The sequence below is a fragment of the Bufo bufo genome, chromosome 1 (genome assembly GCF_905171765.1).
Source record: "Bufo bufo chromosome 1, aBufBuf1.1, whole genome shotgun sequence".
NCBI lineage: Eukaryota > Metazoa > Chordata > Amphibia > Anura > Bufonidae > Bufo > Bufo bufo.
The window spans coordinates 532011856-532027918 of record NC_053389.1 but is presented as its reverse complement, the minus strand read 5'-3'; the positions used below and the strand labels follow the sequence as shown (position 1 = coordinate 532027918).

At 47.4% G+C, this 16063-nt stretch overlaps 1 protein-coding gene across 2 annotated transcripts in view; it reads right to left on the bottom strand.

Moving 5' to 3' along the window:
- Positions 1-15391, bottom strand: part of MAPK11 (mitogen-activated protein kinase 11) — a 58007-nt gene extending 42616 nt beyond the window's left edge. The window contains exon 1 of one of the 2 annotated variants that reach the window (XM_040411982.1): positions 15341-15391. Coding sequence is in view for 1 of the 2 variants with exons in the window: in XM_040411974.1 (XP_040267908.1) it covers positions 3481-3593 (113 nt within the window). In the remaining variant the exon portion in view is untranslated. Of the gene's footprint in view, positions 1-3480; positions 3696-15340 lie in introns of those variants that run through there. The other variant, XM_040411974.1, reaches the window with a different exon arrangement.
- Positions 15392-16063: the final 672 nt, after the last annotated feature.

The following is a 16063-nucleotide window of genomic DNA, read 5'->3' as shown; positions in this document are numbered from 1 at the left end:
TATTTCCTCCTGGGTGTGGCGGGGGCCAGAACGTCAGCCTCGGCAAATTTACTAACATTTACAAGTGGAAAAAGCCGAAAAATGTTTGCGAATAACTACTCCACGCAGGCAATGGAGTTGTTTTCCACTTCAGGTGCACGGACTGCCGGAGATGCGCCTAAGTACATACCTCATCATAAACTACCCGCATCCTCCTCCGCTGCAAGGAAAATCAGACTGTCATAAAACAGCGATCTTTGTAAATGAGCCCCCCCATATGTTTTAGGGTATGTCTACACCAGGGATCGGCAACCTTCTGCACTCCAGCTCCTGTGCAACTACAACTCCTAGCATGCACACTTACTTGGCTGTTCTTCCACAGAAGTCAAAGGAGGATTCTGTTCCCTAGGATTGAGTTCCGTCCTAGGGGCTCAATACCGGAAAAGAACTGATCAGTTTTATCCCCATGCATTCTGAAAGGAGAGCAATCCGTTCAGGATGCATCAGTTTAGTCTTTTTGACTGATCAGGATGGAGATAATACCGCAGCATGCTACGGTTTTATCTCCGGCAAAAAAAACTGAACATTTGCCTGAATACCGGATCTGGTATTTTTTTCCATAGGGATGTATTAGTGTAGGATCCTGCGCAGACCGAAAAAAAAAAAAGGTGAAAAAAGTAAGTGCCAGATCCGTTTTGCTGGATGACACTGGAAAGATAGATCCGGCATTTCAATGCATTTTTTTGACTGATCAGGCATTTTTAAGACTGATCAGTCTTACTAATGCCATCAGTTGGCATACGTTTTTCCGAATCCGGCAGGCAGTTCCAGCGACTGAACTGCTTGCCGGATCACTCTGCCGCAAGTGTGAAAGTAGTCTAAGACTGATCAGGATCCTGATCAGTCAGAAAAATGCATTGCAATACGTAATCCGTCTTTCCGCTGTCATCCGGAAAAACGGATCCGGCATTTATTTTTTTCACCTTTTTTTCGATCTGCGCATGCGCAGAAGGGAAGGACGGATCCGGCATTCCGGTACTTTGAATGCCAAATCCGGCACTAATACATTCCTATGGAAAGAAATACCAGATCCGGCATTCAGGAAAGTGTTCAGTTTTTTTTCGCCGGAGATAAAACCGTAGCATGCTGCGGTTTTATCTTTTGCCTGATCAGTCAAAAAGACTGAACTGAAGACATCCTGAACGGATTACTCTCCATTCAGAATGCATGGGGATAAAACTGATCAGTTCTTTTCCAGTGACGGAACTCAGTGCCAGAAAAGAAAAACGCTAGTGTGAAAGTACCCTTAACAGTACTATTAATCTTCTTTCCATGTGCAGCCAACATTATCTCCTCAGTCCATCGAGACCCACAGAAATTTCAGTGAATGTCCTGATGTCTTCCCGATAACACAAAATGATAGTTTCATTTCCTTTCTATTCGGCCTCACGCACACGACCGTTGTTTTGGTCCGCATCCAAGCCGCAGTTTTGGCTTCACTTCAACGTGGCCGCAAAAGATTCAGACAGCACTCGGTGTGCTGTCCGCATCCGTTGCTCCGTTCCGTGGTCCGCAAAAAAAATATAACCTGTCCTATTCTTGTCCATTTTGCGGACAAGAATAGGCAGCTATATTAATGGCTGTCCGCAAAACACACACGGACACCATCCGTGTTTTGCGGATCAGCAAAACACACAACGGTCGGGTGCATGAGCCCTTAGCTAACATATTCTCTTACTATAAAAAATGGTATTACTGGTGTGAGCCCTGGAACCAACAGGGCACACCAGTGCAAGAGCGTCTAGCCTTCCTTCAAACCTCATGACTGATGGAGTAGTCACCAACGTCTCCTCTGAAGTAATGGGCTTGCTGGACAGCACGGCTTCTCCGTAGAAGGTATGGAGTGTCTGGTACAAGACGTGGCGTACACGTCTGTATGGAAACACTCCTGTAAGTGGATGTCTCACCTGGGTTTTTAGCTGCAATAGATCAGGCGCTGCAGAGAATTCAATGTAAAACCTATGGGACATTAAATAATTGTCGGCTGAACCCTCACTCAACCAACAACTCTCCCCAGCCTCCTCCATACACTCCTGCTTGGATCCTGAACGGGAGAGGGGAGTAAGTCACTGCCAAGCTTCCCAAGAATACAAGGCTCCGGAAGCTGAGATACACATGTAAAATAATGTGTGTGGGGTAGGCTCCCGAATTTACCCCAAAGGGAGATGCCACATTCGATATGACTGACGTGTTTGGCCAATATTCATTTAATGTGTATGGCCAGCTTAAAGGGGTTGTACCACTAATATACCTACTTACCTGCGTCCCTCCTGATCCCCGCATGGACACCGCTGCATCTCCCCGTCGCGCAGATCAAAACATGAGGTGACAGGGGGAGCAGCCAATAGCAGGCCGCCATGGGGACGAGTGTCCCAAGCATTGAGGGTGACGCTAGGACCGATGCAGGTAAGTATAATCTATATGAGGGGCCCGGGCATTGGGGGGGCATGTTTTGTACATTGGACAACCCCTTCCCTGTAAGCTTCCCATACACAATAAAACAAAATTGATCAAAACAAACAATTTCAACCAAAACAATCGTTTGTTGGGTGAAATTTAACAACAGCAGGAGATATTTTGCCAACATTTACACCCCTTTTAAGCTCATGGCTCCGACATGCCCTCTCCACTCCCCAGTGGCAAGGATGCCGTAAAAACATCACGCGCGACAAACCATTGTCACACGACAGTTAACAAGATCCAAAAAGGGTCTTGCAAGTTTATTTATTTTTACTCCAAACTGCCGTTAGTAAATAACCCCCAAAGTTTCAAAGAAAGATATTTCATCCATAGTCGATCTTTCCAAGATTTCACAACTGATCGGTGATGGCCCGGCAGCCGGACCCCTGCTGATCATGTTTGGGATGGCACCGGCTCCGCGGTCTTCTCCCTGCTCACCAAGCACAGCGCCGTCCATTTGATAGCGGCTGTGTTTGGTATCGCGCCTAGCCCCATTCACTTCTCATGCAAGATCCTGCGCCCATACACTGGGACAACTGGCCCTGCACCGAGCCAATGCCCCAGGACTGAGCACATTACAGCAAGGCGACCACAGGGCACCAGAATACAAAACCCATGGCGTAGAGCGCCTCATCAGACGCAGCATAGAAGCCCCTCTGGTTGTGCCAGGACAATATGGACATAACGGGTGCAAAGTACTGGTGAAATTCAGCAGGAGGAATGGCATTCAAGCCCAGCACCATATTTATCAGCCCCCACTTTCCCTGACACTCAGGAAGCAGTAGTAAAAGGGGCAAGGCTTGCCAGCCAAAAAAACAACCATTCTAGTTTCCCCAGCTTCTCATTCAAGTGAGCCTGGCACACTACAAGAAGTGGTATAGACATGGAGGGGCTGCACACCTCGTGCCTAGAGATCCCGGCTGCAGGGCCCCGGGGAGGAGGAGGAGGGGGGAAGCACTTGTCCCTGGCCCTTACACCTACCAGACAGAGCCGTAGGCCCCGGAGCCCACCGGGGTGAGATGCTGGTACCGCTCCGGCACCTCCCACACCGTCTTGTTCAGCTCCTGCCGGTAAAATCCGCCGCGGCTGCTCATTTTGTGGAACCGGCAAACAGAGCTCTGACTGCCCGGGAGGAAGGAGGCGGGCGGAGGCGGAAGGAGGAGAGGTCTGGGCTGTGGGGGAGGAGAGGGGAGTCGGGTGGAGGGAGGTGACATGGGTGACACACGGGGAAGCGCCTCAGCTCTGTGGTGACAGGACGCCTGTGTGTAATAAGCTGTGCCGGGCTCACACCTGTTATTACAGAGGTCCTGTAGGTAGGACATGGTGTGTAATAACCTGTGCTGGGCTCACACCTGTTATTACAGAGGTCCTGTAGGTAGGACATGGTGTAATAACCTGTGCCGGGCTCACACCTGTTATTACAGAGGTCCTGTAGGCTAGGACATGGTGTAATAACCTGTGCCGGGCTCACACCTGTTATTACAGAGGTCCTGTAGGTAGGACATGGTGTGTAATAACCTGTGCTGGGCTCACACCTGTTATTACAGAGGTCCTGTAGGTAGGACATGGTGTAATAACCTGTGCCGGGCTCACACCTGTTATTACAGAGGTCCTGTAGGCTAGGACATGGTGTAATAACCTGTGCCGGGCTCACACCTGTTATTACAGAGGTCCTGTAGGTAGGACATGGTGTGTAATAAGCTGTGCCGGGCTCACATCTGTTATTACAGAGGTCCTGTAGGCTAGGACATGGTGTAATAACCTGTGCCGGGCTGACATCTGTTATTACAGAGGTACTGTAGGCTAGGACATGGTGTGTAATAACCTGTGCCGGGCTCACACCTGTTATTACAGAGGTCCTGTAGGCTAGGACATGGTGTAATAACCTGTGCCGGGCTCACACCTGTTATTACAGAGGTCCTGTAGGTAGGACATGGTGTGTAATAACCTGTGTCAGGCTCACACCTGTTATTACAGAGGTCCTGTAGGCTAGGACATGGTGTAATAACCTGTGCCGGGCTGACATCTGTTATTACAGAGGTCCTGTAGGCTAGGACATGGTGTGTAATAACCTGTGCCGGGCTGACATCTGTTATTACAGAGGTCCTGTAGGTAGGACATGGTGTGTAATAACCTGTGCCGGGCTGACATCTGTTATTACAGAGGTCCTGTAGGTAGGACATGGTGTAATAACCTGTGTCAGGCTCACACCTGTTATTACAGAGGTCCTGTAGGCTAGGACATGGTGTAATAACCTGTGCCGGGCTGACATCTGTTATTACAGAGGTCCTGTAGGTAGGACATGGTGTAATAACCTGTGCCGAGCTCACACCTGTTATTACAGAGGTCCTGTAGGCTAGGACATGGTGTGTAATAACCTGTGCCGGGCTCACACCTGTTATTACAGAGGTCCTGTAGGTAGGACATGGTGTGTAATAACCTGTGCCGGGCTGACATCTGTTATTACAGAGGTACTGTGCGCTAGGACATGGTGTGTAATAACCTGTGCCAGGCTCACACCTGTTATTACAGAGGTCCTGTAGGCTAGGACATGGTGTAATAACCTGTGCCGGGCTCACACCTGTTATTACAGAGGTCCTGTAGGTAGGACATGGTGTGTAATAACCTGTGCCGGGCTGACATCTGTTATTACAGAGGTACTGTAGGCTAGGACATGGTGTGTAATAACCTGTGTCAGGCTCACACCTGTTATTACAGAGGTCCTGTAGGCTAGGACATGGTGTAATAACCTGTGCCGGGCTCACACCTGTTATTACAGAGGTCCTGTAGGTAGGACATGGTGTGTAATAACCTGTGCCGGGCTGACATCTGTTATTACAGAGGTCCTGTAGGCTAGGACATGGTGTGTAATAACCTGTGCTGGGCTCACACCTGTTATTACAGAGGTCCTGTAGGTAGGACATGGTGTAATAACCTGTGCCGGGCTCACACCTGTTATTACAGAGGTCCTGTAGGTAGGACATGGTGTGTAATAACCTGTGCCGGGCTGACATCTGTTATTACAGAGGTCCTGTAGGCTAGGACATGGTGTGTAATAACCTGTGCCGGGCTCACACCTGTTATTACAGAGGTCCTGTAGGTAGGACATGGTGTAATAACCTGTGCCGGGCTCACACCTGTTATTACAGAGGTCCTGTAGGCTAGGACATGGTGTAATAACCTGTGCCGGGCTCACACCTGTTATTACAGAGGTCCTGTAGGCTAGGACGTGGTGTAATAACCTGTGCCGGGCTCACACCTGTTATTACAGAGGTCCTGTAGGCTAGGACATGGTGTAATAACCTGTGCTGGGCTCACACCTGTTATTACAGAGGTCCTGTAGGTAGGACATGGTGTAATAACCTGTGCTGGGCTCACACCTGTTATTACAGAGGTCCTGTAGGCTAGGACATGATGTAATAACCTGTGCCGGGCTGACATCTGTTATTACAGAGGTCCTGTAGGTAGGACATGGTGTGTAATAACCTGTGCCTGGCTGACATCTGTTATTACAGAGGTCCTGTAGGCTAGGACATGGTGTGTAATAACCTGTGCTGGGCTCACACCTGTTATTACAGAGGTCCTGTAGGTAGGACATGGTGTAATAACCTGTGCCGGGCTCACACCTGTTATTACAGAGGTCCTGTAGGTAGGACATGGTGTGTAATAACCTGTGCCGGGCTGACATCTGTTATTACAGAGGTCCTGTAGGCTAGGACATGGTGTGTAATAACCTGTGCCGGGCTCACACCTGTTATTACAGAGGTCCTGTAGGTAGGACATGGTGTAATAACCTGTGCCGGGCTCACACCTGTTATTACAGAGGTCCTGTAGGCTAGGACATGGTGTAATAACCTGTGCCGGGCTCACACCTGTTATTACAGAGGTCCTGTAGGCTAGGACGTGGTGTAATAACCTGTGCCGGGCTCACACCTGTTATTACAGAGGTCCTGTAGGCTAGGACATGGTGTAATAACCTGTGCTGGGCTCACACCTGTTATTACAGAGGTCCTGTAGGTAGGACATGGTGTAATAACCTGTGCTGGGCTCACACCTGTTATTACAGAGGTCCTGTAGGCTAGGACATGGTGTAATAACCTGTGCCGGGCTCACACCTGTTATTACAGAGGTCCTGTAGGCTAGGACATGGTGTGTAATAACCTGTGCCGGGCTCACACCTGTTATTACAGAGGTCCTGTAGGCTAGGACATGGTGTAATAACCTGTGTCAGGCTCACACCTGTTATTACAGAGGTCCTGTAGGCTAGGACATGGTGTAATAACCTCCAGCACTGCTAAATCACTAACTCAGCTCTGCTTCATCTGACTCTGCTGCTGTGCTCCTTCCATCCAGTGACAGCTCGCTCCACCTGCCTGTATCCCCAGTGCTTGCACTAGAGCGTTCTGGCCTGCTCGGCCAGCTGCCACTTAACCGGGACCACTCTTGCGGTAGCGACCTGGTGTCTCCCCTGCAGCTAAGAACAGCTTCCGCATCTTGGAGCAGGATAAAGGGTAAAACCAGGGGAACACTTAGATTCCACTCCCAAGAGTGGCCCAAAGCCAAACTGGTAAGTTGGACAGCGGGTCCACACCCGTTGGAGCGTTACAAAGTGCCTCCAGTATTTACAGTTGCAAGAAAAAGTATGTGAACCCTTTGGAATTATATGTATTTCTGCACAAATTGGTCATAAAATGTGATCTGATCTTCATCTAAGTCACAACAATAGACAATCACAGTCTGCTTAAACTAATAACACACAAAGAATTAAATGTTACCATGTTTTTATTGAACACACCATGTAAACATTCACAGTGCAGGTGGAAAAAGTATGTGAACCCCTACACCAGGCATGGCCAACCTGCGGCTCTCCAGCTGTTGTAAAACTACAATTCCCACCATGCCCTGCTTTAGGCTGATATCTATAGGCAGTCTGGGAATGCTGGGAGCTGTAGTTTTGCAATGGCTGGAGAGCCTCAGGTTGGCCAACCCTGCCCTAGACTAATGACATCTCCAAGAGCTAATTGGAGTGAGGTGTCAGCCAACTGGAGTCCAATCAATGAGATGAGATTGGAGGTGTTGGTTATAGCTGCCCTGCCCTATAAAAAACACACACCAATTCTGGGTTTGCTTTTCACAAGAAGCATTGCCTGATGTGAATGATGCCTCGCACAAAAGAGCTCTCAGAAGACCTACGATTAAGAATTGTTGACTTGCATAAAGCTGGAAAGGGTTATAAAAGTATCTCCAAAAGCCTTGCTGTTCATCAGTCCACGGTAAGACAAATTGTCTATAAATGGAGAAAGTTCAGCACTGCTGCTACTCTCCCTAGGAGTGGCCGTCCTGTAAAGATGACTGCAAGAGCACAGCGCAGACTGCGCAATGAGGTGAAGAAGAATCCGAGAGTGTCAGCTAAAGACTTACAAAAGTCTCTGGCATATGCTAACATCCCTGTTAGCGAATCTACGATACGTAAAACACTAAACAAGAATGGATTTCATGGGAGGATACCACAGAGGAAGCCACTGCTGTCCAAAAAAAACATTGCTGCACGTTTACAGTTTGCACAAGAGCACCTGGATGTTCCACAGCAGTACTGGCAAAATATTCTGTGGACAGATGAAACCAAAGTTGAGTTGTTTGGAAGAAACACACAACACTATGTGTGGAGAAAAAGAGGCACAACACACCAACATCAAAACCTCATCCCAACTGTGAAGTATGGTGGTGGGGGCATCATGGTTTGGGGCTGCTTTTCTGCGTCAGGGCCTGGACGGATTGCTATCATCGAAGGAAAAATGAATTCCCAAGTTTATCAAGACATTTTGCAGGAGAACTTAAGGCCATCTGTCCACCAGCTGAAGCTCAACAGAAGATGGGTGTTGCAACAGGACAACGACCCAAAGCATAGAAGTAAATATACAGAATGGCTTAAACAGAAGAAAATACGCCTTCTGGAGTGGCCCAGTCAGAGTCCTGACCTCAACCCGATTGAGATGCTGTGGCATGACCTCAAGAAAGCGATTCACACCAGACATCCTAAGAATATTGCTGAACTGAAACAGTTCTATAAAGAGGAATGGTCAAGAATTACTCCTGACCGTTGTGCACGTCTGATCTGCAACTACAGGAAGCGTTTGGTTGAAGTTATTGCTGCCAAAGGAGGTTCAACCAGTTATTAAATCCAAGGGTTCACATACTTTTTCCACCTGCACTGTGAATATTTACATGGTGTGTTCAATAAAAACATGGTAACATTTAATTCTTTGTGTGTTATTAGTTTAAGCAGACTGTGATTGTCTATTGTTGTGACTTAGATGAAGATCAGATCACATTTTATGGCCAATTTGTGCAGAAATCCATATCATTCCAAAGGGTTCACATACTTTTTCTTGCAACTGTATATTCCTCAGTTTAGTGTCCTCAGAAATTATAATTCCTCAGCCCCTCCACCATACAGTCCCATGTAAATAACATTAATTTCCTCCCTCCGCCATAGAGTCCCATGTAAATACCATCACACTATTGCAGCACGCCAGACCTGCAGGGTATAGCGAAGTGAGGTCACGGTTATGGGCAATCGAGGGCTACTCACTGTATTGGAGAACCCTGGGCAGGCATGCGGCAGTGAAGGAGAGGTAGACACAAGTTCCTCTGGGGCACACTCCGTATGTAGGGACCAGGCCTGATGGTGGATGAGGTGCCCTGGATGTTACCGGTATTTTGAGTGCCTGAAGCAAGGTCCCTTTTGGATTCGTGACGCCAGTGCCTGTAACGGTGGCACACCGATTTATAGTTGGAATAAGTGAGGTACACAGGTGGTATAGTGAACCAAACGTTGCTTTACTTAAACAGTCCAACTTTGTACATCAAGATAGTAATGCAGTCCTTTATATCACAAGCAGGCTTATTTCACAAGATGGCAGGTATTGATCATGCAAGATACTCAGAGGGTAAATCCACAACACACTCAGAATCAGGCTGTACCTTTCCTCAGAAATAGTGTACACTGTTCTTTTAGAACTCCTGTCTGGTTTCTTATCCCAAGGCCCGGATGCCTAAATGCTGGCTTAAATCCTTGGTAAATATATATCTTCCTCCCGTATTAATCCTTGCTTTGCTTTATAGTTCCTCTGCCTATTAGTTTACTTATCTTGGCTGGAAATATCCTTACTTGGCTTGTGGATGACTGCAGGTTTCTCCCAGGAGGTGCTGTCCTACAACTGGGGTATCTCAACTGAGCTAATCCTAGCCTCTGGAGCTTCAGGCAGACGAAGTAACTCCTCTAGTCCCCGACTCCCCTGGAATGAACTACCACTCCCCTGTCTGGGCCTACCTATATATAACCAGGGCTCTCTGGCTCCCTCTAACGCCCGGGAGGCTAAACTGCACCCTGACAGGCCTGACACCCAGTTAACTCAGGGAAAATGCATACACATGACATTAAATGCAATTAAGACACATTAACCCCTGTTGTGTAGTGCCCACCTTTACCTAGTGGGACACTACACTATCTCTCCAGCCCCCTCCAATATACAGTCCCATGTAAATAACATCACCTCCTCCCCGGTCGCCTTCAACATACAGCCCCGTGTAAATAACATTACCCCTTCCCCAGCCACCTTCAACATACAGTCCCATCAACTCCTTAATATTCTATCCCATGTAAATAACATCATTCCGCCAGACACCTTCAACATGCAGTCCCATGTAAATAAAATCACCTCCTCCCCAACTACCTCCAACCTGCAGTCCCATGTAAATAACATTACCCCTCAACATTCAGTCCCATGTAAATAATATCACTCCCGAGTCCCTCCCACAGCTGCCTTCAACATATAGTCCCATGTAAATAACATCACTGTGGCCCAGCCACCTCCAACATGCATTCCCATGTAAATAACATCACCCCCTCAACTTTCAGTCCCATGTAAATAACATCACTCCACTCCACTGTCCCATGTAAATAACTTCCCTCCCTTCAGCCCTAACATACAATACCAGTTAAATAACTACAACTCCCAGCATTCCTCTGCCTCTCCCTTCACTTACCTCTCCTCATGTAGCAGACCTCACCACAGCTTCTTCCCAGGACTTCTCTTCACTGCTGAGCCGTCCTCTCCTGCACTGGTCACATGAAGGTGACATCATCGCAGTTCCTTTTCAGCTACTGCATTAAGAACTGATCACATGGACTGTGATGTCATCACAGGTCCTTCAGCTCTTGCAGGGCATTAGATTCAATTGTATTGCCGTCCTGAGGATGGCAATACAGTTGTATCTATCTGGCGGGCAGTACATTTGGGGCCTGGGACAAAACATCAGGGGCCCAGGCCCCGAATGTTTAAACCTAGCAACGCCCCTGACCTCAGTAACCATCCACATAAAGGAAAGTGACAGAGCCTCAACCCTTCTCAGCAGGCCCAAATCCTCCTCACTGCACTCACCACAAGGCGCTCCACTCCTCCGCAACCTGTGTGGCACAACAATACAACGTCTGAATGTGTGACCCCAGCCAAGCCACGTGCCCATCACCACTGTCCTAAAGGTGCACAAAAATACAGTGGCTGCTATTAAATGCATGTAAAGGTAGATTTAGATTGTACATGCAGCAATCACCTCCACAGTATGACGAGGGACCATTATTGTGATCGCTCGTCCTCATCGAGCTGCACTGTTTCTGGGCAGATCACAGTTTAGACGGCACACTCTGCTGCTCAGAAATGATACTTGCAAGCACGGGCAGATTGTCAGGGACGAGTGCTCATAGGAATGTATAGGGCCCCTAGGGAGTTGAGCTTGGGGGACACACGGGGGCAATGACACCATTAGTTTAGATTAGTGTTGTGTTTCTCTCTTCCTCTCCTGTCCCTGTTTTCCCACTCTTTCTTTCTTTTTTTTTTTTCAACTTAGATTTTATTATGTTTTTGTGAATGTTTTTGTCTTTCAATGACAAATTACATCAATGTAACAAACATGAGTACATAAATAAAAAGAAGGAGAAAATGAAAAAAAATAGTATTTTGAAGAAAGGAAACTTCAGTTCACTTCTATAAAGGCAGTAGCGGTAGGCGTAAGTCCCAGGGCTGCCAAACCTTTAAGAACTTGTCCACTGTACCCCGCAGGAGGGCAACCAAATATTCTGCAGAGCGAATGTCCTGAATCCAAGTTTACAGGTGTGATCTAGAGGGAGAAATGGAGCACTTCCAGAACAGGGCAATGAGGCACTTAGCGGCCTGTAGGATATGGAGGAGCAGCCTGGCGCTCGTACCCTAGCGCCTCACTTATCGCATTCACTAGAAGTACCATAGGGTCCCTCGATATACAGTACACACATTTAGCGTTTCCCGAGCCACCCGTATCACCTGCATCCAGTAGGGTACCCCCGCTCTTTCTTTTAGGTTTACCTCAGAAGATTTTCATGGATCCAGTTATTATCCGGTTTGATGTGGTTTACAGAACTCCTGCATGAAGGTCCGCCCCAAGTCAAGATCCCCTCCTGATTGGTTGTACAGCGCTCACAGCGGGAAAAATTACTCTTTAAATTGCAGGGTTTTGCGGCACTTCATGGCCAGTCGAAGAGGACCGGATCGTCACCCCTCCCTATTAATTTTCTCCCTTTTTTTGTTTTTGTCCCTTTGCTTTATTAGTGGGGCTGTATTTCTCAGCTGTAGCTGAGTAGATTTTGGTGATTAATTGAGGATTTCGAATGGTACATTAATTAATTAAGTCGGATGTTTTTAATTATTTATCAAATTATTTAATTTATTCATGGTGTTGTATTTTAAGGTTACCCATAATAAAGCATTGCAGCCATTTTAATTCTATAAGAGGTTGTCATGTCTTTTATTTATTACTAACAGAAGGACCCGGCTTCGCACAGGTATATTTCATCTATTTAATTTAATGTTTGTGTGTGTCGTTAAAAGATATCGACAGTATGCACTATAACAGTGACCTCTACAGCACCACGCCCCTTTAACAGTGATATCCACAGTCCCCCACCCCTTAGCACTGCTCCCCCCCACATTGCCCCACCACTTTAAAATGGGCCCTCCACAGCAGCCCATCCCATTAACTTTGACCTTCACAGGAGCCCGCCCCTTTAACAGTGAGTTTCACAGAACCCCACTCCCTTGACAGTGACCTCCTCAGGGGCCTGCCCCCTTAACAGTGACCTCCACAATACCCTGCTGCCTTAACAGTGACCTCCACAGCAGTTACCCCTTTAAAAGTGGCCCCTGCCCCTTTAACAGTGACCTCCACAGTGTCCGCCCCTTTAACAGTGACCTCCACAGCGGCCTTCCCTCTTAACAGTGACACCCACAGTGAATGCCTCTTTAACAGTGACCTCCACGCGCCCTGCCCCTTTAATGCTAGGGCTACACGACGACATGTGTCGTGCAACATTTTGTCTCAACAATTTTTATAATGATAGGCTATGGTGTTGCACTGCAACCTGTGACATGCTGCGACTGCGCCACGACAGTCGCAAAAAATCCAGTCGCAGCATGTCACAGGTCGCAGTGCAACACCATAGCCTATCATTATAAAAATTGTTGAGACAAAATGTTGCACGACACATGTCGTCGTGTAGACTATCATTATAAATACTGTCGTGGGACATCAATGTCGCGCGACACATGTAGCAGTGTAGTGCCCTATGTGTCGTGCGACACATCGTTGTGTAGCCCTAGCCTAAAGCTGATCTACAGCAGTGAAGAAAATGGCTGGGTTGTTATGGAAACCTGGAGTAAAACTGTGTGTATGTGGAGACTATGGGCCTGCGAGCTTCTTTTGGCTGATAAGGGACATTTGACGGTGTGTATGGCAGTTGGGATATGAAGAGAAAGACTTGCAGGCTAGTATTGGCTAATGCAGGTCATTTTTTGGGAATATCTCCGGAACAGTACGTCCTAGAGAGCTGTGACCCCCACAAAATTTCTTTCCAGGTTGCAAGGGATGTGTATACCAAGTTTAGTTGAAATCGATGGTTGCGTTTTTGAGTGATCGCGGAAAATACATAGATACACACATATATACAACCTTCTTTATATATATATATATATATATATATATAGATTTATTATTATGCAGTTATTAAGTGTTGGAATTTTAAGGGTGTCATTTGCAACGGACGGTTGGGCCCGTGTCTGGGGTATCCCTTACCCTTTAAGAGGTTTTTACGATATATGTCCCTTTGTAAGAGTCGTCGTGACGCCAGTTGCATTGCTGCAACGAGGACCTGGAGTCCCCTTTAAGTAGATGAAATAAGTGTAGATACCCAGATGTAGGATTGCCAGAGTGGTGTACAGTGACCTACAATCAACCTCCTTGAAGGTGTTGGGTGCTCCTACCTGGATATCCTTGGATGCCAGACGTGGTTGTCCGAAGCAGTGATAAAAGGGTGGTTAACTTTGGATGGTGAGTCCAGACTTTTCTTAACGTTAAACACAGCTTTACTTTGCATAAACTTGCATCAAGGAACAATCTTCCAACTCTATCTAGGTCATGAGCAGGTTTTGGCATGAAAGTGGCAGGCAAACACAATCAGCTCTGATACATCTGTACTCTCTCAGCTCTGCTATGTTGGCTGGGTTAAATAGGAACTTTTCCTCTCCTGCTGGAACTTGGTTTTCAGTAGTATGTCTCTTACTTTAATCCTAGGAACTTCTTCCTGGCCTCAAGCTTACTTAGCTTGACTTTTAGGCAATGCAAGCCCAGGAGGGGACATGCAACCATGTAGAACTCACAGGCAGGGACGAGGCCAGCTCCTTCCCCGGGAGGGGATCCTTGAGACACACCCTGTCCCCAGGAGGGGTAGGCTGGAACGGACTTTTAACTAATCTCCTCCCTCTCTCTCGAGGGCTAGAATGGAAAGACAAGTTCCATTCTATGTAAACTAGCACTGCCAATGTTGCCGCCATCTGCGTTACATGTTAACAGTAATTCTCAAGGAAATACATACACACATATTACCAATCTAATGGTGCCTGCCCTGTGAATCACAATCATTGGTGGTCCAGGGTTAATAATTTTATGCAGTCCTCTGCGTCAGTGCGTATTACAGGCTCTTGTATTTCTATAGGACTGTATGATTTTGATGTATAGTGGACTGGTTTATAATGATTGGCAGTGGTGTGCCTAGAGTGTTTGGCACCCGGAGCTGGTCCTTTCTCTGGCACCCCCCCTTCCCCCAATACTTTAAAAATATTGTAGTATTGCCCCCTCATTGTACAACCTTCACAGTAGTTTTGTACAGATGTAAGCCCCCTCACAGTAGTTATGCCCACAATGTGCCCTCTCACAGTAGTTATGCCCACATTGTGTCCCCCTCACAGTAGTTATGCCCTCTCTGTGCCCTTTTCACAGTAATAATCCCCATTGTGCCCCCTTCACAGTAATAATCTCCATTGTGCCCCCTGTATAGTAATAATGCCCACTGTGCCCCATCCATAGTAGAAATCCCCATTGTGCCCCTTCACAGTAATAATGGCCACTGTGCCCCCTTCATTGTAATAATGCCCTCTGGCTCTGTGCCCCCTTCATAGTAGAAATGCCCATTGTGCCCCCTTCACATTAGTAATGCCCTCTGTGCCCCCTCCATAGTAGTAGAGCCCTCTGTACCCCCAGCCCCCAGCTGTTTGAAGAGAGGGCAGCACTCATATGAGAGCTCCTTTCTCTGTTCACCTGCTCGCCGTAGCATTTGCAGTGATGAGCAGGTAAACAGAGCAGAGAAGGCGGTGTTTATCCCAAAAAAAAACAGACAACCCCTTTAAAGACATACTTTGAAAACATTACATACAGCGCTACAGAACATAAAGGGGCATACAGAACCACATACCTTTTACATCCAGTGACTTATCTTCTCTGATGTAGATATTCTCTTTCCTCTTCTTCTCCTGTTAGACCAGACCACAATGTTGACTTCTTTCAGTGTTCTTTCGTCAGCACAAAAACACCCCGTTATATTGTGCGCTAGCACAAAAAAATCCCCCCTTCCTCTCAGATGAGACCCCCATATTAAACCCTAAATGAGATCCCCCAATCTCAGACCAAACCCCATTTAGACCTCTATGTCAGACCCCATATAAGACCCCAGTTTTAAACCTCAGATCAGACCCCCATTAGACCTCCATGTAAGAACCCGAACAAATATCAGTCCTCAGATAAGACCCCCATATAAGACCCCCATTAGACCTCCAGACCCCCGTATCAGACCTTCAGACCCCCATATCAGACCTTCAGACCCACCATTAGACCTCCAGACTCCCACTAGACCTCCAGATCCCCATATCTGACCCCCATTAGACCTCCAGACTCCCCATTAGACCACTCCAGACCCCCAGTCAGAACTCCAGACCCCCAGTCAGACCTCCAGACCCCCCAGTCAGACCTCCTGACCCCCCCAGTCAGACACCCCCAGTCAGACCTCCAGACCCCCAGTCAGACCTCCAGATCCCCCAGTCAGACCTCCAGACCCCCATTAGACCTCTCCAGACCCCCCATTAGACCTCCATATCAGACCTCAGATCAGACTGTAAAATAATAAAGTAACTTACCTCTC